The sequence below is a fragment of the Bufo bufo genome, chromosome 5 (assembly GCF_905171765.1).
Source record: "Bufo bufo chromosome 5, aBufBuf1.1, whole genome shotgun sequence".
Classification (NCBI taxonomy): Eukaryota; Metazoa; Chordata; class Amphibia; order Anura; family Bufonidae; genus Bufo; species Bufo bufo.
This window is the reverse complement of record NC_053393.1, coordinates 276,434,508-276,448,404: the sequence shown is the minus strand read 5'-3', so window position 1 is coordinate 276,448,404 and position 13,897 is coordinate 276,434,508. Positions and strand designations below refer to the sequence as shown.

General features: G+C 44.0%; 1 protein-coding gene across 3 annotated transcripts in view; it reads right to left on the bottom strand.

The window, feature by feature from the left end:
* Nucleotides 1-323: 323 nt before the first annotated feature.
* Nucleotides 324-13,897, bottom strand: part of ATPSCKMT (ATP synthase c subunit lysine N-methyltransferase) — a 276,520-nt gene continuing 262,946 nt past the window's right edge. For 2 of the 3 annotated variants that reach the window (XM_040431691.1, XM_040431693.1), the window contains 2 exons: nt 5,917-5,967; nt 324-1,373 (listed from right to left, as the gene is read on the bottom strand). In XM_040431691.1, coding sequence (XP_040287625.1) covers nt 1,182-1,373; nt 5,917-5,967 — 243 coding nt within the window. In that variant the 3' untranslated portion in view covers nt 324-1,181. The remainder of the gene's footprint in view (nt 1,374-5,916; nt 5,968-13,897) is intronic. The other variant, XM_040431692.1, reaches the window with a different exon arrangement.

Genomic DNA, 13,897 nt, shown 5'->3' with positions numbered 1-13,897 from the left:
GGGGATGGATGCCTTTGTCATGACATCTCAGGTATTGCTGCTAATTTTGAATCATGTCTATTATTGTATTAAACTGCATTAATAAATTATGAATTCATACTATATGTGTGTGTTTTATTGTGTGCTGTAGGCAGTTTGTTATAGAGCAGGTGATGCTGAGCAGATTGATATATCATTTTAATAACCTGTATTTCATTCATTTAAATTCCTGCTCATTCTTTGGAGACAATGAGGTGGTCCTATCAGTGATTGACAGCCAACCCTTTGACTGTGTATACAGAGATAGCAGTCAATCACCGATAGGACCACCTCCTTGACTTCCAAACTCACAATGAGCAGGAATTTAAATGAATAACTTGCATGTTATACTGAATCTTTTCCCATAAAACTATATGCCAATCTGCTCAGTACCTCCTGCTCTATAACATGGTTCCTGTAGCCTACATTACATTTTCATTGTGACAGGTTCCCTTTAAATATAAAAGGTTATCCTCAAGCATTGTCAGAATACTGAAGGGACCCTCCTCCAAGGCATCCCCTTTTATCCCCCAAAAAATGTCACCTATAATTGTTTTCTGCCAGTTAAAGTCAGATAGTGACATATATCCGTTGTTTCTAATCTGTTTGTAATTTTTGATTGTACATTTTTTTATTCTGTTTCCTGAACATGACTATGGGGACCAGCAATGTTGCCTGAGCTGATGTTAACAGCATTTAGAGATATGATTTAAAGCAGCCATACCGGGCCATAGACACAGTGTTCTGACGAGGATCATTGACTGCTATGGTAGAGTTTACTAGGCATACTGTGACCTGTGCAGAGGTCATTGTACAAGGAAAGAGACGATAAACTGGATAAGCTGTGGGCATCACCTATTGTGAATGGTGGATGCTGTGTTATCAATAGATAGGTGATATCTGTCATTGTAATCTTGCCTGTGATAAGGATATGACTACTGAAAAGTGGCATCTATTATTGGGCTTAGTGGCCAGTGCGAAATCTGCAGGATTTTAGGAGTATTTTAAAATATAGATTGCAACATGGAAAAATGAAAAATAACCAAAATTCTTTAAAAATATGTTTAACATAAAAACTTGTTTTAACCAATGGGTCATTTTCTGATGACACATTCCTATTAATTTTGTTAAATTGATGGTGTGTTTAACTGTTCAGGTCCTCTTCAGTTTTTGAATTCACCCAGCAATCCGGTAATACTGCTTTCGTTCAATTTCTTCATGTCATAAACCCACACTGTGTCTATTCCTTGTCCTGAAATATGGTCTGGGATCCAACGTGGAAAAGGAAAACGGCAAGCAATAACTCTTGCAGTGAGAGATAACTCCATTTTAAGTTTTTCTTCCAGCTTTGGCATCTAAAGGCACAGAACAACAAATCAGGATTACAATTTTTCTTCAAATTAAATTAAAAGAATTAGCCAAATGCATAAAAAAAAAAACACCAAATCACTTTTTTTTTATTATCAGCAGTTTAAATAATTTGAAGTGTTTTCCCAAAATACTTATTAAGGCAGCAGAGTTCAGTTTACTTGGTATAGATCACCATTCTTTGGGTCACCTGCATAAATATTTGTAAAAATGTTGTCTTTTGTTGCCACCAATGGAAATAGGTCCATGTCCAGCTGTACTGATCTGAATATAAAAAGCATTTATGTCAATTATGTCTGTAGGAAGTGGGGTTTGAACAATTGTAAGGAGTCTTTACAACTGTATTTAAAAAAAAAATCCAAATACTTTAGATTGCTATTGTCACGGGGCGCAAAGGCGCACTCGGTCTCCCATCAGCCGCAGACCTGCTGCTTAGCTTCGGGAGCGAGGGTCTGTGTTTGGACTCGTTCCCAGGGCGGCTTTGCTAGCTGGGAGGCTCCCTGCTCCTAGGTCTGCCTTGAGCGCCGAGCTGATCACTCGGTGCTCGACTTGTCTGTCTGTCGGTCATGTGATGCTGGCCACGTCACATGACCCTCAGACCCCACTATAAATACAGGCAGCCTGCAGGCCACAGGTTGCCTGTTTATTCTAGATTCCTGGCTATTTGTTGGACTACTGAATACTCACCTGATCCTGTTCCCTGACGATCCTTTGCCTGCTCCTCCTGTACTGCGCGGCCCTCCTGGTATTGGGACCTCGGCTCCCACCTGACTACTCTTTGTGGACTCCTCTGGTACTTCTCTACTCTCCTGGTATTTGACCCTGGCTTCTCCTGACCATTCTTTGCTTAATCCTTTGTACTGCGTAGCTCTCTTGGTTCTGACCCGGTCCGTTCACGTTCCATATTTTGTCTTGTCTGTCTTCCCTGCACGTATCCTAAGTAAGGGACTGTCGTCCAGTTGTCCCCTGTCATCAGGACTCGTGAGGGTGGAGCGCAGTGGTCACTATCCTTCCCCCTGTGTGTGTGTGTGGACGTGACCGTTACAGCTATGGAGTTGTGCAAACAAATAACTGTATGTTTACTTATTATAAAATAAAAAATACTGGGTACTTAAAAATGTCAAGTTTTAAAATATTATTTATTAATGAAAATTTGAAATCATAGCACACAAAAAGAGTTTAAGAGGAAATAGGGGGAACTTGGTAAATACAAGGTTAATGAGGCTGTCAGTTCTACTGACACATCTGTTTTATAAACACCTGCATTCCCCATGAAAAAGACAACTCTAGAGCATCTTTTCTTAGAACTCTACGACTATGTATTTTGCGGTCTGCGGATGATGTCTGTGTGGCATCCGTTTATTTGTGGACCGACTGACTTTAATGGGTCCGACCAGTGTACTGATTTCTACCTGATTCCTAGATTTGACCCATCGATGCCTGACCTGACCTCCATTTGATCTATGTTCTGACCCTTAGCTGCCTGTCCTGACCACAGACTGTTTAATGGATCACACAGACTCTGCCTATCCTGACTTCGGCTAGTTCCCGACTACAGTTTTGCCTGATCCCTCGGTCCTCCACACCGATGTCCTTTGACTTGAACAGAGACTAGTCCAAGAGGTGGTGGCCTAGCGGTTCTCTAGCAGCAGAGTTCAGATCCCTGCACAGGGTAAAGACTAGGGACAGTTATTACTGTCCCGATATATTTTATAACAGCTTCCTCTGCCTCCCTGTATTGCCAGTAGCATGCGCTTACCACTCATACAGGCATAGCTCCTGGCGGCTGGTTCATTACACAGCACGGCAGAAGTAGGGTTCTGCACTTTGTTTTAACTGATGGGGTTCTGCACTTTGTTTTAACTGATGATCTATCCTCTGGATAGATCATCAGCTTCTGATCGGCCGGGGTCCGACACCCGGGACCCCCACCGATCAGCTGTTTGAGAAAGCAGCGGCGCTACAGCAGCGCCGCAACCTTATCACTGTTTACCGCCGGCCCACTGACGTCACGACTAGTATCAACTAGCGTGGGCGGGGCTAAGCTCTGTTGACTTGAATGGAGCTTAGCCACGCCCACGCTAGTTGATACTAGTCGTGACGTCAGTGGGCTGGCGGTAAACAGTGAGAAGGCTGCGGCGCTATGGAGCACCGCTGCCTTCTCAAACAGCTGATCGGCGGTGGTCCCGGGTGTCGGACCCCGGTCGATCAGAAGCTGATGATCTATCCAGAGAATAGATCATCTGTTAAAATAAAGTGCAGAACCCCTTTAATATATATTTCATCTAGTTAGAACTGAGAATTTTGTTTAAATTAGGGAGACCCTGGCAGACTGGAATACTGCAGGCCCTGGAAAGAAATGTTTTTGGTGAGAAATACTCGTAAAGTTTCCCATGAACACACCAGTTCTTAATCAAATTGCTTACTTCCTTAAAGGGGTATTCCGGTTACCACAAATATAACTTATGTTTTAGACTAAGTCATCATCAATAATTACCTAATATAATGTAAATTTCACATATTTACCGTTCAGTTATAAAAGTAGTTTTCTTCCTCTGCTAGCCACTGTGTTTCCTCATAAATTACCATGGCATCGACCTGTAGTTCTGAGCCTTTGTTAGGTTGAGCATGCTCAGTGTGTTGCTATCAATTCTCTAGCTAAATGTCTTGTGAAACAAAGGTTAGTGTGGTGGTGATTACTGAGTAGAGGGGGAGTGACTGGCTGCCTGATATACAGTCCAATCAATAATCATCAACACTCACAGCAGGAAAGCTAGGGATTGTAGTCTTTGAAGTTTTGTGAGGGAAGATCAGGCGCCATGATACCCTCAGTGTGTTACAGGCTCACACAGGAGCTAGACAAATGGATTGCAAGGTAGATTGAAACTCTGGTTATATGTATAGGTATGGATTCTGGTTGGGTCACAGCTTGCAGCCTTAATGCAGTTTTTCAAAAATAATTTTGAGCCATAGTGTAAAGAATATAATCTATTATTTTGATCCATTTGACTGCTATTTGGCATTGACAGTTAAAAAAGGTTTTTCAAGATCAAAAAAACTTGGCCAGTGGGAGGACTTGGCATAAACCAATACTCATCTGTTAAATCTACTGTCATTCTAGTGTTCCCATCTCCCCACGTGAATACTGCAGTCAATCACTAGCATCAGCAGTGTAAGGGTACGGCTACACAGTGATTTTGGGCGTAACACGTGTCCTGCCCATGTCTCGCTAGGGCTGCAACAGAAATGAATGGGGTCGCAAAGCGGCTCTCACATTTGCTGTGACTGTAATACGTGAATTAGAAAGAAAATCAAGCAGTGTTGGATTTTTTGTGATTCGCGTGCCATGGTCGTGGCCGAGTCGTGCTGTAACCCCATTAATTCCTATGGCAGCCATGCTACATTGGCAGCTGTTGCTGCCAAAATTGCCATCTCGCAGAACCCTAAAGCATGAAACATGTCTGGCGCAGTCACATGAGTAAACAGTTATACCATTGCTGCAGATAATTAAACAAAGACGAGCAAAGACACTGATGGCGGTGCTGGAAAAGTTGGGGTGAGTATTGGTTCTTTTGTATTTATGGTAATCAGCCGAGACACTCCTCCAACAGCAGGGAAGAAGGACCCACCCCTGCTTGAGTAATGACAGTCAGCAGAAATGGAACAGGAAGCCAAGGACACTGAACAGCTGATCCCTCCTCTCTCTGTCATTCTCACAAGAAGCTGTCAACCTATGTGGTGGGAACAGATTGGCCAGGAACTGGGGGGAAGGAGCATGGGATGAAACTAGAAGAAGGGGAGGAGCCAGAGTGAAACATGGATAAAGAAGAAAAGACAGCGAAGAAAGGAAAAATAAGCAAAGAATCAAAAAGTTGAAAAAAAGAAGGAAAAATGAGCATAGGGGGACATTAATCAAAGCTCCATGAACTGAAAGCCGACTGGCGGCAGTGGAGGAATGAGCCCAGGAGATTGTGTTAGATGAGTTCCCTTATCCATTTTCCCAACATCAGTGGCCTGAAGGATACAAAATTAATTCCTTTAAGGTGGAGCATGAAGTCTTCAAGCCCAAATCTGCAAGGTAAACTAAGGCTAGTTTCACTCTTGCAATAGTGAGATTGGGCATGCCGTTCAGTGAAACAGTTTTCGTCCGGCTGATTCTCAGCATGTTTGCTGGGTTGCGGCGAGATCTCCGCCAGTCCCTATTATAGGTTAATAGGGCCAGACAGGAATGCAGTGTCCTCTGGAATGCTGGATCCAGAGAGAACAGCCTGCTGGATCTCATAACGCTAGTGTGAATCTAGCCTTAGTACTTACTCCTCCATTGTGCTGCTATCATTGCTGCACTCACACATGTTGCAGGATCTTCCGCTTGGTCCCGACCAGATGTGTGCCCTTCTCTTCCTGGTAGTAAATGCGGCTGAACAGGAAGAGAAGGGCACATATCTAGTCATTCTTCTTCTACAGGATAGAAGACAGACTAGATTTTCTAAACAGCTCTAAGAACCCTTTAAAAAAAAAAAGATTACTTACCATCTCTGGTACTCCAAAGATGACAATATTTGTATACTGTGAAAAACTGACCTACAAAAAATAAAAATAAATAATAATTATAGATAAACAATCTTTATTGAGTAGAATATTAATGAAAGCTTTAAACGGGTTGTGTCACCTCAGACTTTGATGGCATATCACTAGGATATGCCATCAAAAACTCCTGTATTCCTCTGCAATGTCATGGTGAGGCTGCTTCCATATTGCACATGATGTGGGAATGCAGTACCGTTAAGTTGCAATAGTACTGGAAGGAGGTACTTGGTGTTATAAAACAAGCATTTCAAACATCTATTCCTTTAGACGAGGGGTGGGGTACCTTTTTACTGCCGAGGGGCATTTGGATATTTGTAACATCGTTTGTGGGCCATCCAAAATTCTCAACTTAAAATTTTTTGCTATATTTGGTCTAACATATAATTGACTTAAGTTAAATAAACTGCGGTTCAATTAAAAAATCTAGAGCGCTGTATTTTTGCAGCACAAAATAGTGCATGCGCTATATATTACATATAGTACAGGCGCCATTTTGACCACACATAGCAGTCTAATTTTTAAGTTCAGAATGTTATGTGTTTAGTTCTTTATTTGGCATTTTTGGCAGCCAAGCTAAACCCAGGGGGGTACAGAAAGGGGCTCACTCAGTTCTCACTCTCCCTGCCTCTTCCTTCGCAACTGTCCCTGCCTTTGTACCTTTCTCAGCCTCAGAGCTGCACCCCCACCTCCATTAGCCTCCTATCAGATCTCCCAGCCTACATCAGCCTCAGATCACACTCCCATCAGACCTCCCAGTGTCACGCTCTAATGTGGGAGGGAAACCCCACACCGAACATAGGAGGGAAAGGGGAAAGGAAAGAAGATGGACACCTCCTAGTGAGAACCCTAACCAAAGCCCTGACTGACTACCAGTATGAACAGACACCAAAGGTAGTTCATACACAGGAATACCTAAGTCCTTTCTAACCCTAAAGGACCCTGGTACTAATGACAGGAATGAGACAACCTGTTCCTCCAAAAGGAAGGATGAACAGGAGTCTCCAAGAGGCCTAATACAAAACAACAAGCAAATGCAACACACAGAAAAGTCAAAATAAAATACAAAACGGAAAGGTAACACTTAATTTACAAGAAGCTATGGCAGCACCAGGAACTCAGCCGAGATCCAAACACCAGCTATACACAGGTCCAACTGAAGCTATAAACCACACAGAATTGTGGGAGAAACAACTATAAACAGGGAAAGTTAAATGATCACAATAGCAACACCTGGAAGTAAAGGGTAGGCCAGTACCAGAAACAACACAGACGCCTATTGATCCACAAGGTAAACATGTCAAATCAAATCATGTGTTGCCAGTCTCAAAGATCTTCTGTCACTCAATGTCGCGGGGACGTCCGTATGTCTCGGTACGTCCGTGACACCCAGCCTCAGATCAGACCCCCATAAGACGAACCCCAGCCTCAGATCAGACCCCCTTCCTCAGACTCCCAAGCCTCCTATCAGACCTCCCAGCCTACATCAGCCTCAGACAAAACTCCCATCAGACCTCCCAGCCTCAGACCAGACCCCCATAAGATCCTCCTTAGCCTCAGATCAGACACCCATCAGACCCCTCAGCATCAGATCAGGCACCCAGCCTCAGATCAGACCCCTCAGCCTCAGATCAGACTCCCATCAGACCCCCCCAGCCTCAGATCAAACTCCCCATCAGACCCCCAGCCTCAGATCAGACCCCTCATAAGACCCTCCTTAGCCTCAGATCAGCCCCCACGCAAACCCCCCCAGCCTCAGATCAGACACCCATCAGACCCCCCAGCATCAGATCAGACACCCATCAGACCCCCCAGCCTCAGATTAGACTCCCATCAGACCCCCCCAGCCTCACATAAGAACCCGAAGCCTCAGATCAGCCTCAGACAAAACTTCCATCAGACCCCCAAGCCTCAGATCAGACTCCCATCAGACCTCCCAGCCTCAGAGCCCCATAAGACCCTCCTTAGCCTCAGATCAGCCTCCAATCAGACCTCCCAGCCTACATCAGCCTCAGATCAAACTCCCATCAGACCTCCCAACCTCCCCTCCATAAGACCCTCCTTAACCTCCCATCAGACACCCATCAAACCCCAAACACCAGATCAGACCCCCAGCCTCAGATCAGACTCCCATCAGACCCCCCCAGCCTCAGATCAGACTCCCCATCAGACCCCCAGCCTCAGATCAGACCCCCATAAGACCCACTAGCATCAGATCAGACACCCATCAGACCCCCCAGCCTCAGATCAAACTCCCATCAGACCTCCCAGCCTCCGATCATGCCCCCATAAGACCCTCCTTAAACTCAGATCAGCCCCCATTAGATCCCCCAGCCTCAGATCAGACACCCATCAAACCGCCAGCATCTGATCACTCATGAGACCTTCCAGCCTCAGATCAGACTCCCATCAAACCCCCACCCTCATATCAGACCCCCATAGGATCCTTCTTAGCCTCAGATCAGGCCCCCCAGCATCAGATCAGACACCCCAGCCTCAGATCAGACTCCCATCAGACCTCCCTAGAGTCAGATCAGAACCCCATCAGACCCCCAGCCTCAGATCAGACTCCCATCAGACTCTCCAGCCTCAGATCAGACTCCCATCCTACCCTACTCAGCCTTAGATCAAGCCCCCATCAGACACTCCCCAGCCTCAGATCAGGCCCCTATCAGACCCTCCCCACCCATCATTAGCCTCAGATCAGCCCCTATCAGACCTCCAGCATCCAATCAGACGTCAGATCAGATGTTTAAAAACTAAATAAACTTACCTCTCCAGCTCCAGAGGGCGCTGCCACTCGGCAGTTTCACTTACCTTCCCTGGTCTTCTTCCCGCTGCACTGTACTGTGACCTGACAGCGCACAGCGTCAGGTCATAGTGCTAGTGCACGTCTACATTCACTACGTCCTGACACTTTACGTATCAGGACATAGAGTGGGGCAGGAAGAAGACCAGGAAAGATGAGGAATGGAAGCGGTCATTAGCATTTTCATTGTGTTCTGGAAAGGACAGGGGCCACATAAGATGATACCCACATATGGCCCACGAAGGTTCCCCACCCCTGCTTTACACCCAAGAGTGTGCATTCTGTGGAATACTCAGCAGAAGTGGTGTGTGACCAATCTAAATATACAAACCGGATTCCAAAAAAGTTGGGACACTAAACAAATTGTGAATAAAAACTGAATGCAATGATGTGGAGATGGCAAATGTCAATATTTTATTTGTAATAGAACATAGATGACAGATCAAACGTTTAATCCGAGTAAATGAATCATTTTAAAGGAAAAATACGTTGATTCCAATTTTCACGGTGTCAACAAATCCCAAAAAAGTTGGGACAAGTAGCAATAAGAGGCTGGAAAAAGTAAATTTGAGCATAACGAAGATCTGGAAGACCAATTAACACTAATTAGGTCAATTGGCAACATGATTGGGTATAAAAAGAGCTTCTCAGAATGGCAGTGTCTCTCAGAAGCCAAGATGGGTAGAGGATCACCAATTCCCACAATGTTGCGCAGAAAGATAGTGGAGCAATATCAGAAAGGTGTTACCCAGCGAAAAATTGCAAAGACTTTGCATCTATCATCATCAACTGTGCATAACATCATCCGAAGATTCAGAGAATCTGGAACAATCTCTGTGCGTAAGGGTCAAGGCCGTAAAACCATACTGGATGCCCGTGATCTCCGGCCCCTTAAACGACACTGCACCACAAACAGGAATGCTACTGTAAAGGAAATCACAGAATGGGCTCAGGAATACTTCCAGAAACCATTGTCAGTGAACACAATCCACCGTGCCATCCACCGTTGCCAGCTGAAACTCTACAGTGCAAAGAAGAAGCCATTTCTAAGCAAGATCCAAAAGCTCAGGCGTTTTCACTGGGCCAGGGATCATTTAAAATGGAGTGTGGCAAAATGGAAGACTGTTCTGTGGTCAGACGAGTCACGATTCAAAGTTCTTTTTGGAAATCTGGGACGCCATGTCATCTGGACCAAAGAGGACAAGGACAACCCAAGAAGCCTGCATCTCTGATGGTATGGGGTTGCATGAGTGCGTGTGGCATGGGCAGCTTGCATGTCTGGAAAGGCACCATCAATGCAGAAAAATATATTCAGGTTCTAGAACAACATATGCTTCCATCCAGACGTCATCTCTTTCAGGGAAGACCCTGCATTTTTCAACAAGATAATGCCAGATCTGCAGTCCAGATCTTTCACCTATAGAGAACATTTGGCGCATCATAAACAGGAAGGTGCAACAAAGAAGGCCCAAGACGATTGAACAGTTAGAGGCCTGTATTAGACAAGAATGGGAGAGCATTCCTATTTCTAAACTTGAGAAACTGGTCTCCTCGGTCCCCAGACGTCTGTTGAGTGTTGTAAGAAGAAGAGGAGATGCCACACAGTGGTGAAAATGGCCTTGTCCCAACTTTTTGGGGATTTGTTGACACCATGAAATTCTGATTCAACATATTTTTCCCTTAAAATGGTACATTTTCTCAGTTTAAACTTTTGTTCCATGATTTATGTTCTATTCTGAATAAAATATTAGAAGTTGGCACCTCCACATCATTGCATTCAGTTTTTATTCACGATTTGTATAGTGTCCCAACTTTTTTGGAATCCGGTTTGTACAAAGAATGCTGTTCCAGGCTGGTAAACTAATTACTGGCTGGTGGATCCATGCCCTTCCAAATTTGAGGTCTTATGGAGTGCATGGTTGAGGGCAGCAGCACTTCCTTCTCAACAGCTGCTTAGTTCTTGCTTACAATCTTAATATCAGGTAGGCTGCTCTTTGAAGAGTGTAGACATGGATGGGGTGCTATTGGTCTCTAACTAAAACAGGAAGGAAAAGGGTGGTTGATTGCAGTGAATAAACCTGTCTCGCATAAGGGTATTGGCATATTATGAAATTGGGGTATCTCTAGTATGCCACACATTGTTACTTGAATTTCAGCTGAAAAACAAAAGTGGGAGATTTATCATCTCCTTTGCTCCAAAAGTGGCTTTAAAATGTTGCAAGGTGTGTGTGACTTTTTAAATGCAACTTCTTGAAAAAAGTCGAGAGTATCGCTTTTTCTGCCACCCTCGCCACTTTTCCAAAAGGGGGTGCGGCAAGGGTCATGGTCAACAGCAGAGGCAAGTTTATCTTCATTTACGCTAGTTTTCTGGTACAAATGAAGCCAGAAATCTACAGCAGCTCTCGTAGATTCCTGTTTAGGCGCAAGGATTGCTGGAGGATGCGCCTATTTTATGATGAGGCCTTGTCATAAATTTGTTGCATCCTCAAACAGTGGACTTATCAGGACCAGTGTAGAAAGTGACTGTCTTGATAAATCCAACCCTAAGGATTTACCTGTGCTTTTCTTTCCACGGAGGGGGAGTTGTTCTTATGGGATTGGGATTTATATCTGTAGGTTATTTTTCTTTATGTATGTTTTTATCTTTTTAATAAATCTTTAATAAAAATATCTGATAGCTTTGGGTCCCACCTCCAAGACCTGCACCTACCTCCAGAACTGGCCCCCGAAAGTGAAGTAGATCACACCGTGCATGCATGGTGTGCTCTCCATTAATTTCTACAGGAGTTTGGAAAATAGCAGAGTAAGGCTTCATGCACACAACCGTTGCCGTATTGCGGCCTGCATACAGCGGACCTGAATACATGGGCACTGGCCATGTGCCCCCCGCATCACGAATGCGGACCCATTCACTTAAATGGGTCCGCAATCCGGGAGATGCGGTGTGGAACGGAAGCAAGGATCGGAACCCCACGGAAGCATTACAGAGTGCTTCCGTGGTGTTTCTGTCTGTGCCTCTGCACCGCAAAAAAATAGAACATGTTCTATTTTTTTACTGTGCGGATGGATCACGGACCCATTCAAGTTCAATGGGTCCCGATCCATCCTGGCCGCCGCACCGATAATTCCCGTGCATTGGGGATCGCAAATTGCAATTGTGCGGAATGGCCGCACAACGGCCGCGTGCATGAGGCCTAAGAGTACTTGGCTATTTTTGGAAGTCCCATAGAAATTATGGAGAGGGCACTGTGCAGGCACGGCCATCGCTCAATTAACTTCTATAGGACTGCTGCAGATAGCCAAGCCAGCGCTTGGCTATTCTTGGCAGTACCATAACAATGAATAGAGGGCAGCCACGAATAAGCGGCTCCTCTCCACTCACTTTGGGGGTCCCGTTCTGGAGATAGGTGCAGGTCCCAGAGGTGGAGCCCACACCTATCTGACATTGGTGGCATAACCATGAGATATGTCACCAGTGTCTAAGAGGAGACGACCCATTTAACTATACAAGTTAACAAAAGGCAGCTAAAAAAAAAAAGAAAATCCTGTATAGACACAAAAGGATAGCAGTTTATTTAAAGTACTAACATAGGGTTCACACTTAAAATCCTAAACATAATTCTATATTTTGAATAATATATAATAAACCAATAATAAAACATATGGAGGATCAAACCATAAAAGATAAAAACAGAGAAACATATGCTTAGTATTGCCCACTTATCTAAAGTTTAAAAGCCAAAAACTTGGCAGCTTTTATAGCTCCTTATACTCCTCACATTCCTTTTACTTCCTGCCTTCCAGGAGTCTAAACTTTTCTATTTTTCCATGCACATTGCTGTATGAGTGCTTAATTTTTGTAGGACAAGTTGTACTTTCTAATGCCACCATTTTATATTGCACACAATGTAATGGGAGGCTGAAAAAATTCCAAATAGAGTGAAAATTGATGAAAACGCAATTCCGCCAAAGTTTTATGGGTTTCATTTTACGGCGTTTCTTATGCAGTAAGACAAACCTGTAACCTTCATTCTTCATTCTATATCAATACAACATTTATATAGTTTTTCTTGTGTTTTAATACGTTAAAAAAAACATAGTAACATAGTATATAACCTAGTATATAAGACCGAAAAAAGACATTTGTCCATCCAGTTCGGCCTGTTATCCTACAAGTTGATCCAGAGCAAGGCAAAAAAAACTGAGGTAGAAGCCAATTTTCCCCACTTAAAGGGGTTATCCCATCATAATGATCACTGTTAAATCTGTTAATGATTTGACAGTGATCATTTTTGTAAATATACTAGATTAACAAATTCCCACCGTTTAGGATAAAATTCATCCCCACTTACCTTATTGTTGTGACTCTGTCTCCCCTAGTTACGGCCACCGCTCTTCTCCAGAATCCTGATGGCCGCGCTTGCGCAGAAGACTCCTTCTTTTCTCCTGGCCGGGCCGCTCGCTGTCCTGAACGCGCATGCTGCCGTGCATGCGCGACGGTGACTTCTTCCCGGCCAGAATAGTACAGAGCTGCGAACGCGCAGAAATAAGTCACCATGGCGCATGCGCGGCGGCGTGCGCGTTCAGTCCAGCGCGCGGCCCGGCCGGGAGAAGACTTCAATCAAGATGAAGCCCGCCCCCAGCCAGAATCCAGGAAGTGAACGGCGCGGTGGCAGCAGGTAAGTATAAAAAGGCGAAGTGGGATAACCCCTTTAACCACTTCAGCCCCCATAGCTTAAACACCAGGCCACTTTTTACACTTCTGACCTACCCTACTTTCACCGTTTATTGCTCTGTCATGCAACTTACCACCCAAATGAATTTTACCTCCTTTTCTTCTCACTAATAGAGCTTTCATTTGGTGGTATTTCATTGCTGCTGACATTTTTACTTTTTTTGTTATTAATCGAAATTTAAAGATTTTTTTGCAAAAAAATGAAATTTTTCACTTTCAGTTGTAAAATTTTGCAAAAAAAAACGACATCCATATATAAATTTTGCTCTAAATTTATTGTTCTACATGTCTTTGATAAAAAAAAAATGTTTGGGTAAAAAAAAAAAATGGTTTGGGTAAAAGTTATAGCGTTTACAAACTATGGTACAAAAATGTGAATTTCC